General features: G+C 41.2%; 1 protein-coding gene across 7 annotated transcripts in view; it reads right to left on the reverse strand.

Annotated features, from left to right (window-relative positions):
- Nucleotides 1–27094, reverse strand: part of TANC1 (tetratricopeptide repeat, ankyrin repeat and coiled-coil containing 1) — a 285257-nt gene that overhangs the window by 96231 nt on the left and 161932 nt on the right. For 4 of the 7 annotated variants that reach the window (XM_019522346.1, XM_019522347.1, XM_019522344.1 and 1 more), the window contains exons 4-6: nucleotides 12960–13064; nucleotides 3552–3682; nucleotides 2440–2629 (exon numbers count right to left, since the gene is read on the reverse strand). In XM_019522346.1, the coding sequence (XP_019377891.1) occupies nucleotides 2440–2629; nucleotides 3552–3682; nucleotides 12960–13064 (426 nt within the window). Of the gene's footprint in view, nucleotides 1–2439; nucleotides 2630–3551; nucleotides 3683–12959; nucleotides 13065–13229; nucleotides 13514–27094 lie in introns of those variants that run through there. The other 3 variants (XM_019522349.1, XM_019522350.1, XM_019522348.1) reach the window with 3 other exon arrangements.

Consider the following 27094-nt stretch of genomic DNA (forward strand, 5'->3'; position numbering starts at 1 on the left):
GGGGGGGGGGGGGGAGGGGGGGGGGGGGGGGGGGGAGGGCTCCCATCGCTACGTGTGCCCCTGGAGGGCATGGGCCCCTGGATCTGCATGCAGGGCAGGCGAGCTGAGGCCTGGGCTGCACTCGGGGTGGGCAGTGGTGGTACTGGAAGGGGGACTATTGGATGGGAGCTGCAGCCACCCCAAAATTTGCTGTAGTCTTCCCGTAGCTCCCTCCCAGCGCCACTGCTTCCTGCCCCAAGCACAGCCCTGGCCCATCAACCCTGATGGGAAGAGCCCGGTATCACCCCAGCCTGCAGCTGCAGCCCAGCCCACCCATCCCTGCCTCACATGCAGATCCAGGGGCACATGTCCCCCATACCCTCCCAGTGTATGCGCAGCAGCAGGAGCTGCTTACCTGGATGAGCCACTCAAGGCTCCATCCCATTTCCTGCCCTGGCTGTGCAGCACCTGGCCCTGCCCCACTTCTCTCACCGTGGGGGCCTTGATCTGCCCCCCTCCCCCCACAACAGATTTACCAGCCAGATGCTGGTCTTCAAACTGCCAAGCTGCGCTCCTGGCCGCATGCATGATGCAGCTGTGCACATGCAGGGGGTATTTATCAGCCACATCAGGCAAAAATGGTGATGTCTGATACGGTCAATTTTCCCTATAATGGTGATGATCTGATATGGGACCAATTATCAGTGCACCTCTAATTATGACATGACTGCTACTTTTTATTCCTCTCTTTTGACATGACATACTAAAATAATATAAGGTCAAAATGAAGATTGGAATGTGTAATGGAGAGACACCATTACTTTCCGGATCCAGAAATCAAAGTAGAAATCAGTATGTTGAATTCATATTGGTATAAAGAAGAAATACAATGACCTAATTTATTTTCATCAGCAAAAGATGTCGCCATTTCTATTATGCTGCATGTAATTGATTTTCTGACTACATCCAGATCCTGAGCAACTCAGATCATTTTGTTAGAATCTGGTGAAATTTTGGAGTCCCATCCTCCTTGCAGCTGATCTAAATTTAGCCAAATTGTGTTAATTACACTCTTCCACACAAACACATATGAAAGGAAAACTTCAGTCAAATATAAAATATTTTGATCTCTAAATATAAAAAGGGATAAATTACAAAAACTGACAAATAAGAATCTGATAGCTTGACAACTGACTGGTTTTAAGTATAACTGAAAGGTCACTTTTCTAATTAGGCACTGCATTTGAGGAAGCTGAATATTTTTTATTTGCTTTGCTTCTGCTAGAAACTTAACAGTTGGGATGGAAGTTTATAATTTGAAAAAGTGGGTTAATTAGTTAATGAGCTGGCAGTTGATTTACCTACTAACTGACAAGGAACAAATACTTCTTAAAACAACTTTGAAGCTGTCTATCAATTCACATCCATCTAATAGAAAACGTAATCATTCTGTTTTATGCTAGGCCCCTGCTGGGAAATAAGACAGCAACACGCAGTGAAAAAAGTCACCGGCCAATTCTCTAAAGAGACGTACTAAATTCACAACAAGGATTTCTGAAGACTGCTTTCACTATTTCTCAATTGTCAAGCAACTGTGTTCAGTGCTGTAAAAAGACACAAGAAGGAAACTAAGTTATTTTAGGGCAATAGACAAAAATAGGGAAAATACTATAAAATAAGTAGCTCAGAGTTTCAATTTTTCATTTAATATTTATTAAAAAAAATATTTAGCAAAGGTAAGCAAGGTAATCCTTGACTTTTATTAAGATGGTGGCTTTAACTCCAGAAATATTCCTTCCATGCTATGGAGTCTCTGCAATCCCTTCTATTCACAGCTCTCCATTTGATGGAGGATCACCATTCAGATATCACTATCACCCTGTTTTAACTCTTGCTTCCACCCCATTTACCTTCTTGGTTTTTAAATACCATAATCTGGGCTGGACTCGTAAAACGTAGAGTGCTACTTCCTGGCAACAGCACTACTAAATATTTTTTTCAGTTGGAAACTCAGATTCGTTTCAAGCTACTGTGAGCATGACCATGGCCAAATACTGATGTAAAGAAGCACATATCAAGAGGAGGACAAACAAAGAAAAGGATAAAGTTAGAAACAGACACTGGTATGTTAAAAAACAGAAAGAACTGGAGAGAAAGTGGATGAAATAATTAATGAAAAAAACAAATCTTAATTGCCACTAGAAATATGAAAAGGAAAAAGAGAGAGAAGATGCCTACTTAACAGTAACATAGCTACTGGAAACAAGGAGTACTTTTTGAAATTTCTCAATCATAAAGTTCTCAGAACTAGAGTCAAACTACCAAGTATAATTGGACAGGAATACATTAGGAGCTATTCAAGGCTTGTGGTCTGGTCCTTGTCTATATATTGACAGTGAGCAGCAAACTGACAGAAGGTATCAATTACGTCACTGCATTACTAAGAATGAAGATGCTTACCTATAATTCCACTGTCCTTGCTTTCCAATGTGGAGCTAGGGCTGCTAATGGTCCCACAGGGACTACTTTTGTTAGCTGCTGTTTTGCCAATACAGCTATTCAGAGTTGAGCAGGGACTATCAGTGCTAGGTGATGTAGTGCTGCTTGTTAGTGTAGAGCAGGGACTGACTCCTTGACTGGCTACTGTGCACTGCAACATGAATGAAACACACAGTTACTGCACAGCAGACAGCACATTTTTGAAAATTAGAACCAATGAGGAGAAATATAAGACAACAAAAATGGATGATCCTTTCTCTGAGCAAACATTTAATGCTTAATTTTTATCTTTAATAATATTAGAGGGTTAGTGACATGTTTTCAAATACTCTTTCAAAAGTAATTTTTGACAAAATAAAGGAGAAATACATTATTCAAGGAAACAGTTGCTGTGAGACAAGTATCCTTTCTTTTAGTCATTCTGCTAAAAACAAATGCTTTATTCACTCTCTCTCCCTCGCACTCTGGATGCTCTAAGATTTATGAGGTCTGGGATAAGTGTAAAGAGATTGGTTGCTACTGTGCCATCTCACATGACACTCTCATACAAAGACTGGACATCAGCCTCTCATTCCTCTCGCAACCTCAAACACATACTTCACTAAGCAGACTGAACAGGGGATTTCACAAGGGAAAAACCTCATATCCCTCATGTCCTGTTTTAACCCTATTCACATTTTTCTCTCTCACAAAACATGAGGGTGGGAGTAAAAAACATTCCCGCCCCAAATGCACTGAAAGCCACATTAAAGAACAGAAGCTATTCAAACCAAGAGTAAGCTGCAGCTTTTACTTCCAAAATTGATGGTCTGAATCAATTCTTTTGAAAAAAATTCTTGTTGTCCTGGATCCTTGTGGGAAGAAGCTGCAAAGATCATTTCACAAATAAAGATTCCACATACATTTTTAACTGCTTTGATTCAGCTACAAGCTCCATGATATGGATTTCTATTAATAAAGTTGGTGTTTCACTATATATTGATTGACTGCAATTAGCGTGTAGGAGAAAAGAAAAATGGTTCTTATCTCAGATGTAGGCTGAACATTAACTATGTTCTCTTCTGTTACCATACCATGGTTTCATTTTTTTCTTCTAGAGTTATGTGTGCAGAGGCTGGGATCCCTTCTCCCAGTAAAAATCCCAATCTTGTCATCAATTCTTGTGCTGCAGGTGAACAGTTTGATTCTTTATCAGGCTTTGCTTCTGTACAAAAATAAAAGATTGAACTTTGATGAAAAATTACAGTGTTATACTTGGAAACTTGCTAGAGGTAAAGAAAAAAATGCAGTCAAATTTCAACACGGACTCTTCTGTCAGCAAGGCTTTGTTTAACAGACTGTAATAGATGTAATAATGTCATTTACCCTTTTTTAATCCATTAAGGTTTAAGATGTAGATTAGGTTTGGATTAATTCGCATTTTTGCTCAATAGGTAAAAATATGTCGAGTAAATCAACCCCAACCAGTTGATAACATTTTAGAGGACAATTTTTGTCTACACTGACCACTGATTTATTCAGCACTATTAAGGCGCTATGAAAATCAATGGTGTTTTCATTTACTACAGGCATGTATGTAATAGATGGTAAATCATATTACATTGGAAATACCCAGAAGACCTTTAAGTTATAAAAGCAGAAGTTAAGACAGCAAAACCATGTCATGTTAACTGCAAGACAACAATTAACAACAGTAGTACCCTGTATTCAGTGCTTTGTTGTTGCATTTGGAATTTGCAGCAGAATCCCTCCATTTAGCACCTGAACATACAAATGAGCTCCTATGAGGTACAACAAGAGCAGGGATTCACAGCGCATAAGCTGGCTCTGGGCTAACTACCTGCATACATGCTCTCACCACACAGCTAAACCATGGTAGCTTAGTTCTCTTTCACTGAGGCCAAAGCAGCCATGGGTAAGCTTTTATTTACCACAGGACACAAGAATATACACAGTCTAGCTGACATGCTGCCATTCATGCCCTGCTTTACCTTGTAATAGCTTGCTCTGTGTCTTCAAATTTCTAACCCTCCTTGCTGCAAACAAAAACACTCAAAACTGACAGTTTTGTCTTCCTGAATTTGAAAGCAGACTGGCAAGACCTGATGGGAAATACCTTTTCATTACTGCCCATTGTTAATTCCTAAATCTAAAAATGAGAATTTAAAATGTCAACATTTTAATTTTTTTACTACTCATTGCTACTGACCACTATCCCATTTGCTTATTCTTAAACCATTCACCATATCTTCCCAAGTGCCAGCAGACCTACTAACAACTAACTATCAGTTTAGACAAAGTTGGGTGTCATTTTCCAAACTAAAATCTGTGACATGTACCCTCTCTAGTGAAAAATAAAAATCAATTTAATTATGAACTGCATGAATTACTGCATCTGATCATCCACAAAGATTGTTAGTGGAAGGTAACCTGCTCAGGTTCAGATCAGGGGCTTTAGGTAGGGATGGCAAGCACACAGCAGTGAAGACTTGTTTTTCTCTGCCTTCACAATTGAAGCAGCAAAGAACTACTGGCTAAACTGTTTCGATTATGTACAGTCTACTTGCTCTGGATTGTGTGCAACCTGAATGTCAGCAGTTCCATACTCTGATATCTTTTGTCATTCCTTGGAAAGAAAACCAGGGGCTAAGCCACCTCCGATTTGATCAGTCTTGCGAAAGTGTCAGAACAAGATCATTCAAACACCCAGCCTCACTTAGCTGAATGTTTCTCACATGGGCCCAGGGGGAACTTGCTTTGCTTGCATGTATCATTTGTTCAAACTTACAAATGGAAAAATGAACGAAGAAAGAATAGGTGACTTGCACACATCAATAAAACATGTTTCCCTAATCAGTGATATACAGGAGGGAGAAGCTGAATCTACTTCTGATGGAAGTATTTAGGGGCTTTTATAAGGAAAGTACTTAAAATTCATGGTGGTGCATCAGATGCTTAAAAACCCCTCTTGTAATATGTAGGCCAACTTACATTTTTAGTGTCTGACTATCAAATGAATGTTTGTTTGATAAGATGTCTTGATTTTTTTAAAATTTTTAAATCCAAAATGTATTATTTTTAATTTGAATTAAAATAAATTCTATTGCTCTCCTTCAAGAAGAGACTGCTGAACTGTGTTGCCATGTATGCATAAATTAACCGATGCATCCAAGATGAGACCAGAGATTAAAAATAAGCCACCCATCTCTGTGGCGCTGCACCCCATCTTCTAGAAGGCAGAAGAAACTGAGGATTTGGCAGGTTCACTTCACCATCTTTCCTCCCTGGTTTCACTTAGCCAACTGAACCTCAATACATTCTTTGAGGGCTATACTCTAAGTGTAGTATGGACATAGCTGATATTCAGTGACGTTTACAAAGGAACAATGTAAAGCCAATTTTAATTCCTAGTTCCACGTTTGATGCGGTGGTCAAAGTAACCATTTTATGTACAACTCATGCTTGCACAATAGAAAATACTTAACAAAATTTAACTTTGCTTGTTTGAGCTGAATTGTCTGGCCCCTCAACAGAAGTCCATTAGCAGCCTAACGTCCTTCAATGATTAAACTCCCAAATGATTGCTGCTCAATATCTAAGTTTCTTTCAGATGTTTCAGTGCCTTTAAAGCTTCATTATTAATCATGTAGGTACTTCACTGCTCCCTAATGATATGCAAACACCTATAAGGGAGTATCATTCAAGGCAGAAGTCTATAAGGGAATATCATTTTTCTGTAACTAGGATAACAGCAGCAGTTGGCACCAAAACTTATTTTTTCCCTCTCAAATTATATGGAGACAAACTTATGTGGAAATTTTAAAAATATTTCCTTCAGTCACAATTTAATTTCTATTCCATATGCACTACAGGATGAGAAAAAACTCTCCTCCCAAATTTACAGCTATGTAACACTATACAGTAATGACATTTCTGATAAGAAAGCAGAATTTCAACTAAAAAGAGCAAGTGAATTTTACCTACGGCAATTAACAGAAGACTTGGGATGGACATTTAAGCAGTGTGTAGAGTTGCAACTCTCCACTGCATAAGTCCAACAAATTTATTCTGAAGATAAGCATTATGGTATTCATAGATAGTGCAATTCTGTGGTATCTACATAACATGACAATGGAAGTTAAAGTTCTGTTTTTTTAAATTAAGGAGGAAGTAGCTTCACTTAATTTCCAGTAGACCTATGCCCATCTCACAGAATAAACAAACCAACCAACCAACCAGCACACTCGCCATCATTCCCTCTCTCTTGTTGTCATCTTAGAGGAATCCAAAACCCAAACTGGATTCCATTCCTACTAGGAACTGTTTATTGAAGAAAAGGGGGAAACTTTTTGCTTTTTTATAATGTAAGATTTTGGATGTTCAACTAAACAACTTTTTAATGAAAATGTCTGGTCGACAAAGAAAAAAATATTGTAAAATGTTCAAAGTACATGGAAATACTGGGTTTTTTAAAATTCTTTCTCCTTCATTAGAATAGATCAAGACTTACACGTCTTGCACAAGTCTGCATTTGCCATGGAATTTTGATAAAAAAAGTGTAAAAAAACATTTTTCCACAAGGGAAAAAAAAACCCCTGTTTTCCAGCCAGGTCAAATTTTTGTAGCACCCATCACCACAGTAGTTGAGTTGAATGGGTAATTCATAATTACAGTGTTAGATCCATAAAAGACTTCATAGAGAATTCTGTTCTTCATCCTTCCAAGTTCTAGGAAAATCTGGTAAAGCATATTTGTGGTTGCTTGATTTTTTTTTTTAAATTAGCCTCTGCAGTTACGGTAACTAGAACCTTATCCTAAAAGAAGTTCTTACAGATTTCCCTAAAAGTAAATGAGATTAATTCTTGTCAAGAATCTCATTCTTTATTTAATCAGAGGGTTTGTTTGTTTTGATTGCAAATCGCACAACAAAAACTTTTAGCAAGCTGAAGGCAAAGAAACTGTTTTTGATATTGCTGCTACCCAATCATACAAGATTAGCAAAGAATCCAGCAACACTTAGAAAATTTGGATTTCAGCCCAGAGATTATTTTGAGAAATTGATAGTCTCTGCATAGAAGGATATGAACGATTAGATATTCTTGTTGTAATTTTTGTATAGGTAGTTAAGGGGACAGAATCTGGGGAGTCTAATATTTACTATTACAATACTTGCCCCCTCCTCCAGAATAAGCAATAGTCTAATACAATTCCTTCAGAAAACTAGCAAAGGTTTTCATCCAGAGGTCTGTAGACAACTGGGAGTCCTTTATTCCTTCTCTCCCAAACCATGTGAATGCATACCATGAATTCTGTTTCTTTGTTATGTGGTGTTAGTAACCTGCATAAACTAGTGCAGGGATGGTAGTAGCATTAAGCCACTCTTTGCAACTGAGGTAAGGCAAGATATCTTTTTCAAGATCAGATTACTGATTTTGGTAGGTGCACGAGCTGTTAAGCTTGCATTTAATCGAAAGATCTCAAGGCTCTTATATTTTGCTAACTTGCTTGTTCTTGTTATAGAAGAAACTGCTGATAGAAATGGGTTCTATACATCTTCAGCTGTGAGATGGCCTTGTTGGTTTTGTTTGGCAGTCTCCCCTTTGTTACTACAACAGAGTTGGGAGCATGGATCTTTGAGTTTCTTTTATATCCTGATATCCCTGTTCTCCAAATTCCAAAAACCTATCAATAGAATACAATATTTATTTATGCTCAAGAAATTTGTCAGGATATATACATGGAAGATTCAAGATACCACTACAGTGAGCTTGAGTAGTGCACACATACACGTGAGCTGGTGGACATTTGTGTACACGCGCGCACACACGCCTTAAATGGATCCTTGTTAACAAGGTGGAAAAGGTACTCTGATGACACTCAGCAGGTTTGTTCACTAACCATTTTGGAAGAACTAACATGAAGATGTCAGTTAAATGAAAGCCTCTAGATCAGAGGTTCCCAAACTTTCTTACTGCTTGTCCCCTTCCAGATTTACCAGTTGCCCTGGTATCCCCATCAGCATGTTTTCTATTTTAACACCTTAAATGCCAATTATTATTACAATGAAAATTAAATCCACCATTACACAATTTCTCTTGTGTACCCTCCCCCCCCAGAGATGTCATGCATACTAGGGGTGTGTGAAACAGGCCCTATTCAATTCAGATTTGTCCTAAATCAGGGACAGTGATTAAATTAATTGATTCAGATCACTGTCCCCAATTCAATTTGGCCAAATCTGAATCTGAAGACTTGATGCCGATTCGGAGAATTAGCAATTTGGCCATAGACAGAACTTTAAATGTTTTTTCTACATACCTTGAAGTACCAGGCATGGCTTGCAAATGCTGTGATGCTGGGGCGGCTGGAGCATCCCACAGGAGCACAGGCCCCCCCCCACATGCTTGGCAGTGAACCCAGAAGTGGATCGGAAGTGCTTCTGGTCCACTTCTGGGTCTGCTGCTGAATGTACTTGGGAGCCCCCCATGATCCTGTTGGATGCTCCATCCTCCCCAGCATCGCAGCATTCACACACTGCCTGCTACCTTGAAGTATGCAGAAAAAATATTTACAGCTGTGTTTATGTCCAAATCACCAAATCTCTCCGAATCAATTCAGAGGGTTCTGATTCAATTCAGAGAGATTAAAGAGTCTTCTGATTCAATTTGGAGATTTGGCCACAGAATCAGGCCAAATCTCCTCCAAATCAGGGACCAAAGCTTCACACAGCCCTAATGCATACCCCCAGAGGTACATGTACCACTGTTTGGGAACCCCTGCTCTAGATAAAACAGAAGCAATTTGGGTCATGGATGCAGCTATTAGGGTTCAGGGCCAATCAATCCAAAAATGGTTTGTTCCCTCTTGACATGTCAAGATAGTAACTCTAAGTATGGCATGAAACAGCTCATCACCAATCACATTCAGGATAACTAACTTGGAAGGCAACATAAGTGTATTATGTTTCGTATTTATTATCTCAAAACATATGGGAACTTTCATTTAATTTTAAACAGATATCTTAAGAGTTCTACTCTGAAAATTGGTGGGGGGGAAGATCTGCACTAGGTTTGTTCAGGTATATACTTGCTGCTGCTTTCTTCACACTAATCCTGAAAACACAATACAGTAGTAGGATGATCCAAAAGCTTTCCCCTCCCCCCCACCACATTCATCATAAAGAAAAATGAAACTCATAGAAAGCCATGGGCTTAAGCAAGTATGCTACAGCAAGATTTTGCCTCAAGAAATTTTATGGCAGGTGCTGATAACTATAACTAACTAGGAAATTAAGCCACTTGACTACCAGAGCTCAGGCTGAATTTGCAGGTATGGTAATTAGAAAAACTCTCTCTAAGCAGGGCCAAAAAACCCATACAACTCACATACCTTCCTAGTTATTTTTTTAGAGTAGAAATATACTTTCAAACAGCAGAATTGCATTGTTGCTAAATCATGGGGCTTCTAGGACTTCTTCATTCTGTGCTTCTCCCTGCAGTTTAAAGTTCCAATTTACTTCCACAATTCTGCCTTCATGAGGTTTACAGAAAGCCTTGCTTACAAAATTAAATTAATTAACCCTCCAGAAGTTTCAGAGACATCACACAGATTTCAAAAAGTACTGTCAGTCACTACTGAATATTTAATGTTAGAGTTACTGTCAGTCGCACACTAACTCAGGAGTTGGCAACTTATAGCCATCGAATCTATGGAGGCAGCCCACAGATGCAGGGCTTTCTTGGCGGGTGCTTTCCCCATGCTACCTTGGGTGACAAGTGGCAGTTGTAGCGAGTTGCTAGTGCCCACCCACCTTCAATTCTGGGTGGGTCATACCAGCCTACACCTGTAAAAAGGTGCACTAACTAGTCTTCACTAACTAGTCCACATTTACAATGATATTGTGCAGCTAATAGTAGCTCCAAAACAACTCGAGTACACCAAGAGTGTTATTTTACCAAAGGTCTCATATCAGTCACAAAGGCCGCATCCACATGAGCAGGGACTATCGTCTCCCCAGGGACAAGCAGCAGTGGCACACATTGTGCTGCTGCTACTAGTCCCCAGGGAACGCCTGTGCCATGTGCCCCTCTGGCTCATGGCAGGTCATGCTGGGTGGGGGTAGGGGAAGCTGGGCCCAGCAACTATGCTGGCCCCAGCAGCTGTACCTGCAGTCCCAGGGGCTCAGGGAGATGCAGCTGCAGTGCTCCTGCAACTGAAAGCCTGGCCAGCAGTTGGAGTATGGCTCCGGCAGGTCAGGCTCTGGTTCTGGGCAGCACACACTGCCGCCACATCCACCACCATGCTTTTTTAAGGCATGGGGTTTTGTTTTTTGCCCCGGGATTTCCCATGGTCAAACCAGCACCCTGCCCCCCGGGGAAGACAGCAGCCTGGGAAATGCCTGTATGTGCACTGTATGGCACTGTAGATGGGTTGGTGGCGCCATATACTGCACATCTATGGTCATCTGGACGCAGCCAAAGGATTTAAATTATGAGCTTTTTGTTCTTTTGCCTTCTCTGAAAAATGATTTAAAAAACCAAAAAGTATTTTGTGGCATGCTGGTGGTCAAGTGGAAATGCAATTTCCTGCCAGACCAGAGGTAAGAGATAACAATATCTAAGGTCCTCAGCCTGACAAACACTGCTCACTCTCTGAGGATGGAAAGCTTAGCGTTGTCTTTTAGGGTGCATACAGAAGTGCTCCATGCATGCTTTATAGTGCTATAATTTAGAGTACTTTTTATAGTACTATAAAATTATAGCACTCTTTAACATGACAGAAGTGCAGTGTTTGGCAGGGGGAGCCTCTCAGCCTCCCTGCACATACCAGGTACTCAGTTGCCTCCCGTTTGACCAGGAATTTGACCAGCATACAGTTATTTAAAGCGCTGTAGGTTGCTAGGGTGCTATAACATACAGCGCTTCAACGACCTCATTTAACAAGGGTTAATTAAAGCGTTGTATCCATTTCTAAGTACTGTAAAGCCATGCACTTCTATTAAGTCATGGCACTGAAGCACTTTAAATGGTGGAAATCTGCTGGCTAGAAATCTGCCAGTCTACAAGGGGAAATCTATGGTTTCCCACTTCAAAGGGGAAAATCTGTGCGTCTCCTCTTAAGGAAAAAATTGTGTTTTTCTACAGGAAATGGAAAACCCAGACCCCAGGTCATTGCGAGTCAAGGCACTTGAGGTAAGAGTCAATAATTCAATGCAACTATTAATTCTAATACTCCTATTATCAGTGATGCTAAGAAGATGGCAAGGTGTTTCCATACTATCTGCAAATAGGATATATACCAGTAATGCAAACAAATTGCTGAATGTCTTATCATATTAACCAGCTGAAAAGAAAACGGAAAACCTGAAGTCAAAAGCCTATTTACTTAGAAATTAGCTCCGTCTATTAAAGAGATATCCCTTGTTTTCATTATTGAATTAGACAATAAATGAAATATGAACTTTGAACTGAAGATAACACAACTCAGAAAAGGTGAACTGTTTTTTAATATTAAAAGAAATTAAATTTAAGAGAGATGCAAGTTTATACCCACAATTAAAAACCCATTTAAAAAAAAGCAGATTTACAAAAAAACAAAATTCAGTACAAGGAATGTTTTTGCAAAGTCTCTCTGCTATTTTTGCTTTGTTTTGTTTTTGTGTGTTCTTAAATGCTTTCCTTAAAAGTATTGCAAATTTCAGTCATTGTGGCATCAGGAAAGTAGAAATGGAAGAGAAAATGAAACGAGCTAGTCTGCTTTCAACTTACAGGTATTAATGGCATTATTTAATTTTCAAATGAAGCTCTCCCTTTCAAACCTAAGAATTCCATTAACACTGAAGCACACAAAAAAAAATTTGATCAACTGTAACTTGACTGCAAGCAGTGACCTTAGTAAGGTCAGTTAAGCTGTAAATTAATCTAAAAAAAATATAACAATGAATACAAAATCCTCATTATAGTACATATATCTACTTACTGACTTGAGCGTCATTTTGCTTTGGCCGTGACATTCATGAAGCCACACTTTGTTATGTGTTAGTCAAATTTAATGAACTTGAAGCTTTTCAAGAATACCAATTAACATTAAGGGTTATGGTGCCAACACAGGAGTCTATTGTTAAAAGTCCTCTTATTTAGCAAGCTTTCTAAATGCAGTATTGTATTCAGTACAGAACTATCACAATTTCAACTTGAATTCAGAAAAATTGTAACAGGCCTCTCACATAAATGTGACACACAGCCCTCACTCAATTTTGCCTACACCATGTGCACATCTCCAAGAGCTAAGACTGCTAGAAAAAGAAAGAAAATCACAATCTTTTTTTGCAAACTGCTTCTCCCTACCACAAACATGTTCAATTGTGCAAAACATTCTTACCAGGGAGACTTAAGTTTCATTATTGCATAACCCTGGCTCCTGTGAAATGAAAAACTAATCTATTAAGTAAAATAAGAACAGCACTGAAAACACTCTCTTACCATTCTGATTGGGTTCTGTTGGCTCTGACACTTTTCTGAATGGTACAACAACTGCATCTCCTGGCACTCTGGGACTTTCCACGAACTTGGGCTTCCTGATCGGACCTGTAGTGGGAAAGGTCTGAGTGTGTCTAATTTTTTCCAGATGGAATACAAGTTTCAGAATGTACAATGTGTATCCTCAAAGATCTAAGCAGACCTACAGGACAAGCCTCCCCTCACCCCCTCCTCCCTCCCCAAATACACACAGCTAGCTACTACAGTACAGACCAGTGAACTTCTGTACTTCCACTCTTGCAGACTCTTGTATGAAAGAAAAGCTCTTTAGTCAGGCTCACTTTCTGGAATGAAAACAAAAGCAATTTGTTTGCTACGACGATCCTGAAGCAGGTCTCCAGCATATGTAAAATGAGTGACATAGACAAGTTCAAACCCAGACAGCTTTCAGTCGGCATCCTCTATTCAAAGCTTTTATTTTCCATCTCAGTATGAAAGATAACCTTGTTACTGAATATCCAAAGGCAGGACACAAGTATTGCAAACAGAGAGCTTGCAACATTCACATTCTAAATTCTTCAATCCAGAGCTTTAGTATATTACTGGGTATGTTATCCAATGAGTGACGCACACTGATTGCAAGGGAAGGGGAGGAGGGCAAGGGGAAAAGAAAAATATCTTCTTGGCAACTAACTGTTTGTGCTTTCATAAAGACAGGCATGAGCTAAGAATGCTGTTCATTTAATGCCAAAATGTACCAGGTATTTAACCCACCTTTTACTAAGAGAAGAAACAGAATGAGTTTTTTAATTTAACTGATCTCTAAAGCACTCTCCCTTACGACTTTCAGCTTTATGCTTTAAGTATTCATTATAGTGTTCTTTACCACGTGTGGTTTAGCAACAACTACAGGAAACATTACATGCACAATAGAATTTCTGGTCAGCAAAATACCAGAGCACAATGAGAACAATGCTGCCCTCTAAGGGTAAACTAGATGCAGAATACAAGTAACTTCAAAACTAGCAGATATCCAGGTTGTAGCTGTATTGGTGTACAGGCAAAAGGAAACAGAACTCGTGACAGAAGTGATACCTTTTATTAGACCAACTAGATATTTGCAAAAAAAATGTCTTTATTTGCAAGATTTCAGGCTCATACACCCTTTTTCAGGCATAGGAGAAAACAAAGATTGTAAAATTTCTCCAAGATAGAAATGAAAATTCATATTTTACAGGAGAGCTGAAGGTATTGTAAGATCTCCTGGTTGGAATAGTTCATTTTGTGCAAATTAGCCTCAGATAAAAGTTGGAACAGTCTGTTTATTTTGAAGCTGTCTGGTGGCAACCAGGACCTAGAATTATGTTTCCTTCTGGCTACGATGTTTCGTATTTCGAAGGAGAGTGGGGAGATGGAATGCTCTCCTGGGCAGGAATTTCTTTTGTGTGAATGTGCCCAAAAACTTTCAAAAAAAAATTTTTTTTTTTTTAATTTGCCCAAAAAATTGCAAAAAAAAATTTTTTTTTTTTTAATTTGCCCAAAAAATTGCAAAAAAAAATTTTTTTTTTTTTAATTTGCCCAAAAAATTGCAAAAAAAAATTTTTTTTTTTTTAATTTGCCCAAAAAATTGCAAAAAAAAATTTTTTTTTTTTTTTTTTTTTTTTTTGCATATAGTCGGTCTATAAAAGATATCACCTCTGCCACAAGTTCTGATTCCTTCAAAACTAGCGTACATATGCTACACAAAGCATCTCATCCTGCCACAGCCGTCAGGCAGACTTTTACATCTGGTGCATGAAGTAATGCAGGACTAGAGTTACCTATGCTCAGATCACTGAGAAACTCAATCCAAAGCAGCTTAAACACTTAACTTGTGTTCCCACCATCATATACAGGTTCTGTGCAACTGCTCATTCATACAGCCACTTTCACTAGATAGGCACACTACTTCCCACCCCCAAATTGTTTTAATAAATTTTCTATGGATTTGGAGTCTAGTAGGGTGCTCTCCTGTTTCAGCCAGAGGAGTCTAGAATTGCAAAGCCAGTTCCTGGTCCTAAGAAAGCACAATAATAGAGCTGGTTGCCTGGATGGGTCCATTCTTCATTTATGACAGCCAACATGGGGCATTTTCCCTTCCTTCCTAGACACAACTCTGATAACGTAAATAGACACAATGTCACATCCCCAGCTCTCCCAGACTACCATAACTGAAGCTGAGAAGGAATCTTCCTTACAAGGTGAAGCAGCTGTATGATTTAACTACTATTTTTTAAACGTCTATATTAGATGACAATATCAAAAGCAAATAAAGAAACCTCCGCTTTCTGAACAGCACACTGATTTTTAAACAATGGTTACATTCCACAAAGAGATAAAACAACATTGAAGGGGCCAAATCAAACACTTTAAAGTAAGGAAATGCCAGAATTAAGCTGGAAATCCTTCATTTCAAATCCATGCACTTATGGATTGTGATAACAACATGACTGTTATTTTTACCACAGGATCATTATCTCACTGCACTCAAGGCTGCAATGATTCAAATGTGACCTATACTCAACACAGGGTAATTAATATCCTTTACCCTGAACAATCAAGTCTTCTCTCTCTCAAATTGGGAATGCAAAATTAACACTTTTTTTTTTAATCTTAGTGCCCAATGTGTAAAATGGAAACATCATCATGTTTTAACCAATGGGTATATTGTGAAGATAGCTAACAGCTACGAAACGGTCAGATTTGTATGAATTAGCTCATTACTGAGAACAACAGACATGCCCATAAGTAAACAAACACTTCTGTCCTCAGACCAAACTGTGTTGGCTTAGTAAAACGAGCTTAATTTCTGCTGTGCCCTCCTGACATTCCTGTTTCTTCCCCACCCCTGGCTCGTTGTTTACTCCTTACCTACCTAGTCCTTGGTCTCTATCCCACAGGCTTCTTATCCGATCTCTCTGTCCCGATCTCAGTACTTGGTCTAATCTCTTTGTCCAGGCTTCCTGTCCAAGCCCAAATCTTTCCTTTTTCCTGCATTGTGCCCCAGTCTTTACCCAACCTGTCCCAGTTTTCACCTCCAAACTCCTCATCAGTTCTCTCCTTCTCCCTCTCCCTCCAAGTCCTAGCCTGCCTTACTGTGCTTCACATCCCCAATCTCACTCTCTGCTAAGCCTTCTTTTTTCTGGCTACTTGCTTCCATTTTCTCTCTCCCTGGCTGCTTATCTCTTCAAACTCTTTGGTGAAGTGGCCCCACTTTTTCTCCCACCACCCACCTCCTTGCCAGACCCACTCTTTTACATCTTCCCTCCTATGATTCCCAGTTCCAGTCTCTCTACATAACAAGTTTCAGATTTCCCTCTCCACCTCTCCATCCCCAACTCACCACCCAAATATTCCAAACTATGATCCTATGACTCCCAATCCCCATTCCTCTGTCCAGCCAGAAGGAAACATCTCTGAGAAACAGCCCTGACAAATTTCAAGCCCTTACTCTACTGCTTTTTAAAGTGACTGCCAGAAAAATCTTAAATAAGAAAAAGCAAGCTCTGACCTTGGAAACTGCTGAGCCCTATTTAGGTAAAATTTACCAAAAATTCAGTCTAAGCAAATACCCAGCGTGGAAAATTTCAACCAAAAGGAGTTAAATTCTGACAACATTTTAAGTAACTGAAAACAGAATCCTGAAATGGAAAGCATTAGACAACTTTAACAGACTATGTTACCTTTACCTGTACCACATCTTTTGTGTTTCCTTTTGCATGTGAATTTCAGGATGGGGAGATTACAGTCAATACTCTGCCATATTTACTCACACTGGCTGCTTGCAGATGTTAAAAAACAAAAACAACAAACCCCAAAACCCTAAAGTGTGCTTTGCCAGAATAATTAGCACATTATTGCAAAATGCCTCCACAGCATCTGTATAGATCAGGCACTTCACTGGGTCTTTTTGGTACTTTTATCTAATAGCTGATTCAATCAGCTACTAGATAGACACCAAAAAAGCCCCACTAAAATGTCCAATCTATTAGACAGGAGAGCCAGGTTCAACTAATGCACTACCTCTTTTGGGCACATGCTGGGCTCAGCATGGGAGCATACAGAATTTAAAGTAAAGCACCATTTTTTTAAATTTATTTAATTTTAATGTCTGTAAGCAGCCACTAAGTAGTACTCCAAAGTTAGGCACTATTCATAAGAAAAGTTCACAGATTTGGGCCCTAGAGTCCAATGTCCTCAGGCCAGGAAGAATGTTCCTGGCTTTTCAGAGAACGTCAAAATTACATTTAAGCACAAATCACTTCTCCACACCATAATCTTAAGTTTATCAATCTTTGGGATAGCAAATTTTACCAATTACATGTCTTGTACATTGGTTATCCTTGTTCCTAACAAGCAAGAGTATATGACAGATGTATGGTCATGTAACTCTTCCTCCTTTAAACTATTCCATTCAGAACAGGGGTAGGCAACCCCTGGCCCGCATGCCAGAGCGTGGCGCACAAAGAGATTTTGCTTGGCACTTGTGCCTTGGAGAGGGGCCAGGACTGTGCTGCCACAACAAGGTTCAGGCATTTCACGGCTCCCTGCCATTCACCCTTGGCATGCCAACAGCTTACAAGTCCAGGTGTTTTTGGCACTCTGCCCAAAAACATTGCCAACTCCTGATTTAGAATGTTTTTCAGAATCGCTTTCACTGATGTTTGGACAAGCCAAAATATTTAAACAGGATGATTACTTTGCAAGACACTTGTGAACACATAATAAAGCAAACAATACAATATAGTTTCCAGGTACCTAGTGAATTGTTCACTGCTATTTGTTCTAAACGAATGAAGAATACTCTTCAAGCTGTTTCCCTCCATAATGCAAGCTAGTCAGTTTCTTCCACATTTACATAAATGTGTTTTCCCACTATATTTTTAATGTATAGAATGCTACTTCTATTTACCAAGCCTTACTCTTGCTCTTCATTTATATCTTTCCTGAATAGTCATTGCTTCTGCAGTGCTCACAAGGCAGGGGGTGAGGGGGAAGGAGGAGAATGGGTTGTGACAAAAAAGCAGGAGAAGCCAACTGCAATAAAAAAAACCCAAACCTTTCTAATTTTCTAGCATATGCTGATTAAGTCATTATCAGTTAGACTACAAGGTTCATGGAACATGAACCATGACTTAATGTACACACAGTGCATAGCACAATGTGATCCTGATTCTAAGCATCTGGATAACTAATGTAACACAAAAATTATTAAAACACTGACAATTATTTAGCAAAAAAATATATACTTTAACTTGGAGATCTTTATATTCCAAAATGCACCACTAAGACTGGCTTATAAACAAATTAGAAGCAAAAGTTAAAGCCTTAATTAAAAAGCAAAAAATATCTATGCACCACACATCCATAGTGAAATACTGATGTACATTTTAAGTATTTATCTGGAGATGAACTGCTCCCAAGTTTGATTCCTGAATGCGTCTCTTATTAAAATTTAAAATGTTCCTACCTTTATCAAGAAATATATATTTCAAAATTGGCAAGTTAGTAAGTAAAACTTTCTACTCTTTAAAAGGGAGCACATACAGATGCTTATAAAGTATCATAAGCCTCACTACATGACAATATGTGTCCTAAGTTGTTATGAATATTAGCTAATGAACTTACTGCCACAACTAATTAAAAAAAAATCCAAGGTTATTGGCATTTCCCAAGAACTGGCAAAAAGTAGTACATATCAGCATTTGTCAATGGCTACCAAGTAGCAGCATCTAAGATTATTTACCTTTTTCCCTGCTATACTTGATTAGAAGATACCTGCAGCATTTGCATAGTAAATTTTGGCATAAGCATGGGTAAATAGTTTGTGTACACACGCACTTTTTTCTTTTTTTTTTTTTTTTTTTTTTTTTTTTAAACAACAGCAGCTACTGCAAGTTTCAAATGAAAAATAAAAAAGATACTTCTACCAATCTCTCTTCCATAAGCGTAATTTTCACCTCTAGTATTTAACAGAATACCAAAAAAAGAACACCACACTATTCAACAATCCAAATTAAAATTTCAAACATAAATAACATATGCACATGCCAAATTCCTATTAACAATCCTCGCCCTACCCAATAAGAGAAGTAAAAGCAATAAGCAGCATGGGGTTATTATGGAGGAATGACATGACTCAAATTTCCTACAATCAAGGTTGACTATGGATCAGTGATTCTCAGCCAGGGCCGTGGTACTCTGGGTACTATGAGATTCTTTGAAAGGCACCACAGGCTGCGAGGTACATATACGTTTGGCCCTGCCTAACCGCTCCTCCTCCCCACACCCATCACTGCCCAGCCCTTGTACAAGGAAGTGAGCATATGCTTGTCCCTGTCTGGCCTCTCCTCCTCTCTCATTCCCCTAGCTCCGCTGCTTCTACAAGGAGGCAAATACTGTAATAAATACATTGTTTTTTGAGATGCAGTTCCATTTATTTCACAAAAGTTTTGAACAGTGCCTTGAGTTTAAAAAGGTTGAGAACCACTGCTGTAGATATTTTGGATAGGTTACAGCATGGAGACAAAAGCATGGTAATTTGGGGGATTTATTTATTTATTTATTTTTTAATGTCCACTGATGACAAGAGGAACCAAGTACAACCCACAAACCTGAGTACAACCAATAAGATTCTGGATGCCCACTGTGCAGATGCATAAAAGCACAAACTGCCTTTAATTTCTTCCTAGGCTTGCGGCACATGATTGAGAAGGAACAGAGCTGCAGTGCTGGAGAGGATATGTGGCATTTACATAGGCATGAAATGTGAAACCAAAAAACAAGCTGTCAAATAACTCCAATAGGAAATAATAGACATCCCATCACTTAGTATTTTTAAGCACAGACTGGACAGAAAGCACACAGAAGTGCTTATTTATGCTGGCAAAGCCTACATAACAAATTGGAGAAACATGGGCTAGACCAAGGCTTGGTAGAATGTGATATGCAAAGGCATTTTGCTTGGCACTCGGGGCATATAGTGGGGAAGGAGCCAGGGCTGCACTGTCACAATAAAGATTGTGCCCAGAGGTGTGCGTGCACCTGCTGCCAGCAACAAGCTGGGCCAGGGCTCCACAGACTTCAGTGCAATGGCATGCAGCCTCTCAGCTGCCTACAACAGCCAGCCTGGGCAGGCCCCTGCTGCCCGCCACAGAGCCCAGGCTGCTCGCACCAGGTGGCCATGAGGCTTCAAGCTGCTGCACCAAAGCCTGCAGAGCCCTGGCCCAACTCATTGCTGGCAGCAGGTGCATGCACACCTCCAGAAGGACAGCGTGGAAGGGGCTGTGCTGTACTGCCACAACAAGGACTGGGTCCTCTCATGGTTCTCCTGCTGTCCACCCTGGCATATCAACATATTACAAATCGAGGTTGGGGTGCTTTCTGTCCAAAAATATTGCTGGCCCCTGGGCCAGACAAAACTACTCTAAAGGTGGATAGGCAATTGACTCAAGAGCTTAAAGCAAAGAGTAATTATAAATTAAACCATGTCAGAATGACAGGAGGTTTGAAGTGGAGTCCCACACAGGGTTGCCCTGGGCCTGCTATTGTTCAATACGTTTATTAATGATTTGGCTGCTGGGATAGAAAGCTTGTTGAGCAAGTTTGCAGGCAACACAAAACTGGGAAGGACAGCAAACATGTTGAAGGACAGAAGTGCAATTCAGAAGGCCCTGTTAGCTGGGCTGGAGCTAACAGGATGAAGTTCAACACTGACAAATGCAATGTGCTACACCTTGAAAAATAAAACATACAAAATAAGTGAAACCTGGCTAGATGGCAGCACTACAGAAAAGGATCTGGGAGTCTTAGTAGATCATAGATTCAGTGCGAGTCTACAGTGCGACGCAGCTGTGCAAAAGGCAAATGTGGTTTTAGGATGCCTTAATAGAAGCATCAGGTGCAGGACATGGAAGGTGAGAGTGCCCATTTACTCTGCACTTGTTAGACCTCACCTAGAGTAGTGTGTGTAGTTCTGGGCTCCACAATTTAAAAAGGATGTGGAGAAGTTAAGGTGGGTCCAGAGGCAAGCCACAAAAATGATAAAGGACTTGGAACGCAAGCCATATGAGGAAAGATTGAATGAATCGGCTCAGCTTGAAAAAGGGGCTTAACAGGGGACATGATAACAGTCTTCAAATACCTGAAGGTACCACAAAGAAGAGGGAATTCAATTTTTTCTCTCTTGCTGCAGAGAGTAAGACATGTACCAATGACCTGAAGTTGCAGCAAAGTAGTTTTAGATTGGATATCAGAAAAAAAACTTCTTCACTGTTAGAACAGTAAGGCAGTGGAATAGACTGCCTAGGAAAGTTATGGACTCTCCACCCATGGAGGTGTTCAAGAAGAGGCTGCACAGGGATTGGTCAGGAATTATCTAGGTAAAGCTATGCCCATGTTCTATTATAGCTATTTCCCATGCTTTTGGGCTTTCCTGGTTGTCACATGGGGCCAGGAGGGAATTTTTTCTCCTCCTGCTGCTACGTATGTCAGGGTTGGGGGGGGGGGGGTTGTTTTGTTTTTTTAAGCTTTTCACAGAAGTATTGGGGCTACCAACAAAACCGGGAGTTTTTGTTGGGGTGTGCCAACGCTCCTGGTAGCAGTTAAAAGTGGAGGTTTCTGGCTACAGGGTCTTGTCCTTCCTCTCAAGTTCAGATCAATCTCCATATTTGGGGTCAGGAAGGAATTTTATGCTATGTTCAGACTGGTACAGGATGTAGTTTTTGCCTTCTTCTGTAGCAGAGGGCATGGCCTTCTTCCTTGGATCTCTCAAGTGTATTATAACAACCTTTGCAATAGCAGAACATTTGCCATCATAGTCCCCCTGCTTTATCTATGGCAGATTAGGGTGTTTAGTCTTGTGGCTGTGTCAAGATTGACTGTGTAGTTTTGATAAGAGGTTAGACCAGGGGTCAGCAACATTTTTGGGCAGAGCGCCTAAAACACTGGCAACCTCACCGTGTAAGTTGTTGGCATGCCAGGGGCAGACAGCGGGGGGAGCTGCAAGGGGCCCAATCCTTGTTGTGGCAGCACAGCCCTAGCCCCTTCCCCGCCATCAGCCCTAAGGTGCACGTGACAAGCAAAATGCTTTTGCATACCACATTGGAACCCATGCTAAGGGATGCCTACCCCTGGGTTAGACAATGGATTGGTACCTGATAGTTCAGATAGGGAGGATCCAGCCTTAGGCAGGGGATTATTAGATGACCTCTCATGGTCCCTTCTAGACCTGCATGTCTATGATTCTGTGATTATTACTAAGGATTACACTGCAGAAACTGCTGATACAGCTATGTTGGCAGAGCCCTCTAGCACAGAACTGCAGAACACTGGGGTGCCTTGTGATGCTTTCAAGAGTGCCGCAGGATACCATACAATGTTAGCGCTGGTAGGTGTACGAATATGATTTGTAAGACAAACCCGAAGATTTCAAATAGGAATCCATAGCTTTAGTTGTGGTCTTTCTGAGCTTACAGCAACAGAAAAATTACTCCATTATTTTTCTCCAGTCAAAAAATAAATAAAAACTAAAAATTGGTATTTTCCAAGAAGTGCTGCAACAAGGAACCCAACCCTATTAGCTACAATCTGAGGGAGGACAGGGCTTTTGTAGCCTGCAGGCGCCAGTGACACTAGGCAGCCCCAACAAGAAAACAGACCTGGAAGTTGGGGCCTGTTAAGGACCCTGGGAGGGTGCAGGGCAGGAACATCAAAGCTCACTAGGCCCAGTAAAGGCAGCTGAGATAAGCTGCAGCAGGGTGGAGGATAGCTGATTATCAAAGAGGATGGAAACTCCTGTATGTGGCTGGACAGCCAGCTGACAGGAAGGGGTGGACCTCTCTGCAACATAAAACCAGGGTCTGGGAGCTAGCTGAGCAGTCTGACCCTGCAGACAGCAGATCTCCTGAAAGAGAACGCTTCAGGAGACACACTGGCCAATGCCCAGGCAGTCCCTGAGGGCTGCAGAAAGAAAGCCAAGGGACGCTTGGTGCATGTAGTAAGGCCAAGAGTCAAAACAAGGTAGCTTTCTGGAAAGTAGTTTGCTTATGTTTGTAAGTTTGACACTGCTCAACACTGGAGGACCATGTTGTGGCTGCAGGAGTGGAGGAAGCCATCGGTGGAGTGCTGGAGTGCCTAAGGGGCACTCTCTGCTACTGCAGCTGAGACCCAGGAAGCCAGGGTCCAAAGCAGTGGACCTGGGCTGAAGAGTGTCAGCCAAATAAAAAGGGCTATAGACCAGTCAAGGATCTTGAGGCCCAAAAAGCCCAATGTGGAGTTGGGCATAGAGGTCTGCTACAGAGGGACCACTGAGAGAGTCATCTGTGAGGCATGGATATAAATATAGGAGGTGGCTGGAAGTCACGATTCTAGCTCTTAAGGTGACTAAGGCCCTCTTAGGGAGGGAATATACCTGTGGGGTGAGGAGAGAGGTAACAGGCACCCAGCAGTAGGCCACCCTGACTTTTACAGGCAACCTCTCCTTTAATATATTTAACAACAAGTCATAGCAGGCAAGAGATAGAAGACAGAGGAGGTCAGGGAACACGGACAGCCCAGTCAAGCCACTAGAGGCACCAGGAAGGGAGATTACCCAAACCCATCACAGATGTCTTGCATCTAAAATGGTTGAGCACCACTGTTCTAGGGTAAACACAGTGTACTGCCGCAGATTTTCTACCAGCACATATATACTTTAAGCCAACAAAGACAGGTTACAGGGCAGATGAGAAAAGGATGGGATTCAACACCGACAAGTGCAAGGTGATGCACCTGTGGAGGAACAACCGGCACCATACCTACAGCCTGGGGAACTCCCTTCTCATCAGTACAGAAGCAGAAAAGGATCTTGGAATCACTGTTGATGCCAAGATGAACATGGGCCAGCAGTGTGGGGATGCAGTCAGAAAGGCCAACCACACCTTGTCATGCATCCACAGATGCATTTCAAGCAGGCCCAAGGTGATACTCCCCGTCTGTGCGGCACTGGTCAGGCGCAGCTGGAGTACTGTGTCCAGTTCTGGGTGCCGCACTTCAGGAGGGATGTGGACAACACAGAGAGGGTCCAGAGGAGGGCCACTCGCATGATCAGTGGGCAGTAGGGTAGACCCTACAAGGAGAGGTTACAGAACCTGACCCTGTTCAGCCTCCACAAGAGAAAGCTGAGGGGAGATCTAGTGGCACTTATATACTTACAAACTAGTCAGAGGGGACCAGCAGGCATTGGGGAAGTCCCTGTTTCCCCAAGCACTACGAAGAGTGACCAGGAATAACGGTCACAAGCTGGCAGAGGGGAGATTCAGACTAGACATCAGTAGGCGCTACTTCACTGTCAGGGCGGCTAGGATCTGGAACCAACTTCCAAGAGAAGTGGTGCTGGCTCCTACCCTGGGGGGTCTTTAAGAGGAGGCTAGATGTACACCTTGCTGGGGTTGTTTGACCCCAGTACTCTTTCCTGCCATGGCAGGGGGTCGGACTCGATGATCTGCTCAGGTCCCTTCCGACCCTAGAAACTATGAAAAGTACACTTGTGTCAGTACTGCTGCATATATACCCCCGGAGTTATTCCATCACAGAACTTTGTGCACTCTGAAGCCAATACAGCTAAGACAGCAAAACTCTGTAATGCAGAATAACCCTAGAACAGAGTGGGAATATTGAAAAACAAACAAAATCAAAACAATGTAACCATGGAACAAGGACTTACCCTGATACAATACCTTTTAAGGATTTCAAATCTGTTAGCCTGCTCAACTCCAGATTAAATCATGGAATTCCCTGCCCTGAGACTCATACCTTGTCAATATTTTATTCCTCCTCTTATCGGAGTATTTCCTGATCTGGCTTTTGATCCCACCTATATGCTTTTGATGGATTCTTTCATATCATCTCCCCTCTCCCACCACGTGTTTTGCAAACATAATGTTACCAAATGAACAGACAAACTTTTCCCCTATCAGCTTGCTTTTTCAAACTCATCCCTTGCCCTGGGTCAGATCCAGGTTGTGGGGTTCCTTGGGGGCACTGGTAACAACCCCATAGCCCCAGATTCTGTGGCAGGCTCTGCTCCCCACTAGCTCCACCCTGAAACTCCCTGGCCCACTAGGCACCCCCACAGGCTGGCAAGATCTCTATGGACCAAATATGGACCGAGTTTGGGGAGTGGAATGGAAGTATGGGGGGAGGGGGATAAAGATACCTTGGGCAGGAGAGGTAGAAAAGAGAAGTATAGGGATTTGCTCTCTAACAAATTCTCAGGACATTTTCCAAGATAAAAGGATATTTTTAACCTCACTTCTGCTGTTATCAACCATCATGTTAGATTCTTAAAACTAAGAAGATCCTTTATCTTCTACTTGCACTCCTTCCTTTGTTCCCTACCTTCCAGGGTGAGATGAATAGCAGAACTGAAGGAAACATTTTGATTCTCAGACGCAAGTAACATTGCGTATCAGGTATGACCTGGGAGCACTACAAGAAATATTTCATGATAAAAATACACACTTTATGGATTTCATAGACATTAGGTCTGGACAGGACCTCAGAAGATAATCGAGTCCAGCTCCCTGCCCTAGGGGCAGGAAGTCAGCTGGGGTCATAGGATCCCAGCAAGAAAAACATCCAGATTTCTCTTGAAGGTGTCCAAAGTAGGTGCTTGAACCACCTCCGGTGGCAGGCCATTCCAGACCTTGGGGGCTCGGAGAGTAAATAAGTTCTTCCTGATGTCCAGCCTGAAACAGTCTTGCAGGAGTTTATAACCGTTCAACCTTGTAATCCCCTGGGGCAATCTGGTGAACAAACGTTCCCCCAGTTCCTGGTGAACACCCCTTATAAACTTATAGGTGGCCATCAGGTCGCCCCTGAGCCTGTACTTTTCCAGGCTGAAGAGTCCCATGGCTCTCAGCCTCTCATCATAAGGTCTGTTTTACTGACCTCTGATCATGCATGTGGCTAATGCTATGTGAAAGCATTCATTTAAACATCAACTAAGCCAATCTATTTTGCAATCAAAGAAAAACAACACAAAGCTTAAACAAAACCCTGCACTGGATACCAGAACTTGGCTCTGGCAGTCTTGCAGAGCACGACCTTATCACCATCTTGCTTTGGTTACACATCTGTAAAATGGGGATGCTCATCTACACAGGCCTCATAGGACTTAAATTAGTTTTTGAAAGAACATCAGCATGCTTAACTGTAATATGCTGTACAACAAGGGCTAAGTACTTTTACTGAAAGGCAGTTAAACCCAACATACCACAGTTACTTCTAATAGCTTATTTCAAAGTAAAGGCATCATTTTCTTTTAAACTGTAATACTTGTTATCAGAGTTTAAAGCAAATTTCTATGCTTTCTGAGCTTACTGCAACAGAAAAATTACTCCACTGTTTTCCTCCAGTAAAAAAATAAATAAAAACTAAAAATTGGTAATTTTCCAAGAAGTGCTGCAACAGGGAACCCAACCCTATTAGCTACAATCTGAGGGAGGACAGGGCTTTTGTAGCCTGCAGGCGCCAGTGACACTAGGCAGCCCCAACAAGAAAACAGACCTGGAGGTTGGGGCCTATTAAGGACCCTGGGAGGGTGCAAGGCAGGAACACCAAAGCTCACTAGGCCCAGTAAAGGCAGCTGAAATAAGCTGCAGCAGGGTGGAGGATAGCTGATTATCAAAGAGGATGGAAACTCCTGTATGTGGCTGGACAACCAGCTGACAGGCAGAGGTGGAGCTCTGTGGAACTGCATCTTTTTCAGGCTCTGCATTTTTTTCCTAGGGCTGGAAGGCCAATGCTGATAACAGATGGAACTTAAAGTAGCAACTGGGCAGAAATTTGCACTAATGGTGCCTATGTGTCTGCCCAACGCTTGACAAGAAGGGGCACAGTTTAGGGGATACTTATAGGTCGCCATTTGCTTCTGGGTTTCCAGGTAGAGTATTTTTCCCCAAAGGTCCAAGTGCAATCCCTGCTGTCGAGAAAGCAATTGCTCTTTTCAAAGTTTTTAAGGTTTTTTCCAGAAAGAGAGTCTTTTGTTTGGTTTTTTTAACCCCATTTGTGCCATCACTGTGAGATAGTGCTTGTGCTAAGCAAGGCCTAGCATAATT

This window comes from Gavialis gangeticus, unplaced genomic scaffold (assembly GCF_001723915.1).
Source record: "Gavialis gangeticus isolate Ggan-Ray unplaced genomic scaffold, GavGan_comp1, whole genome shotgun sequence".
In the NCBI taxonomy this organism is placed as follows: domain Eukaryota; kingdom Metazoa; phylum Chordata; order Crocodylia; family Gavialidae; genus Gavialis; species Gavialis gangeticus.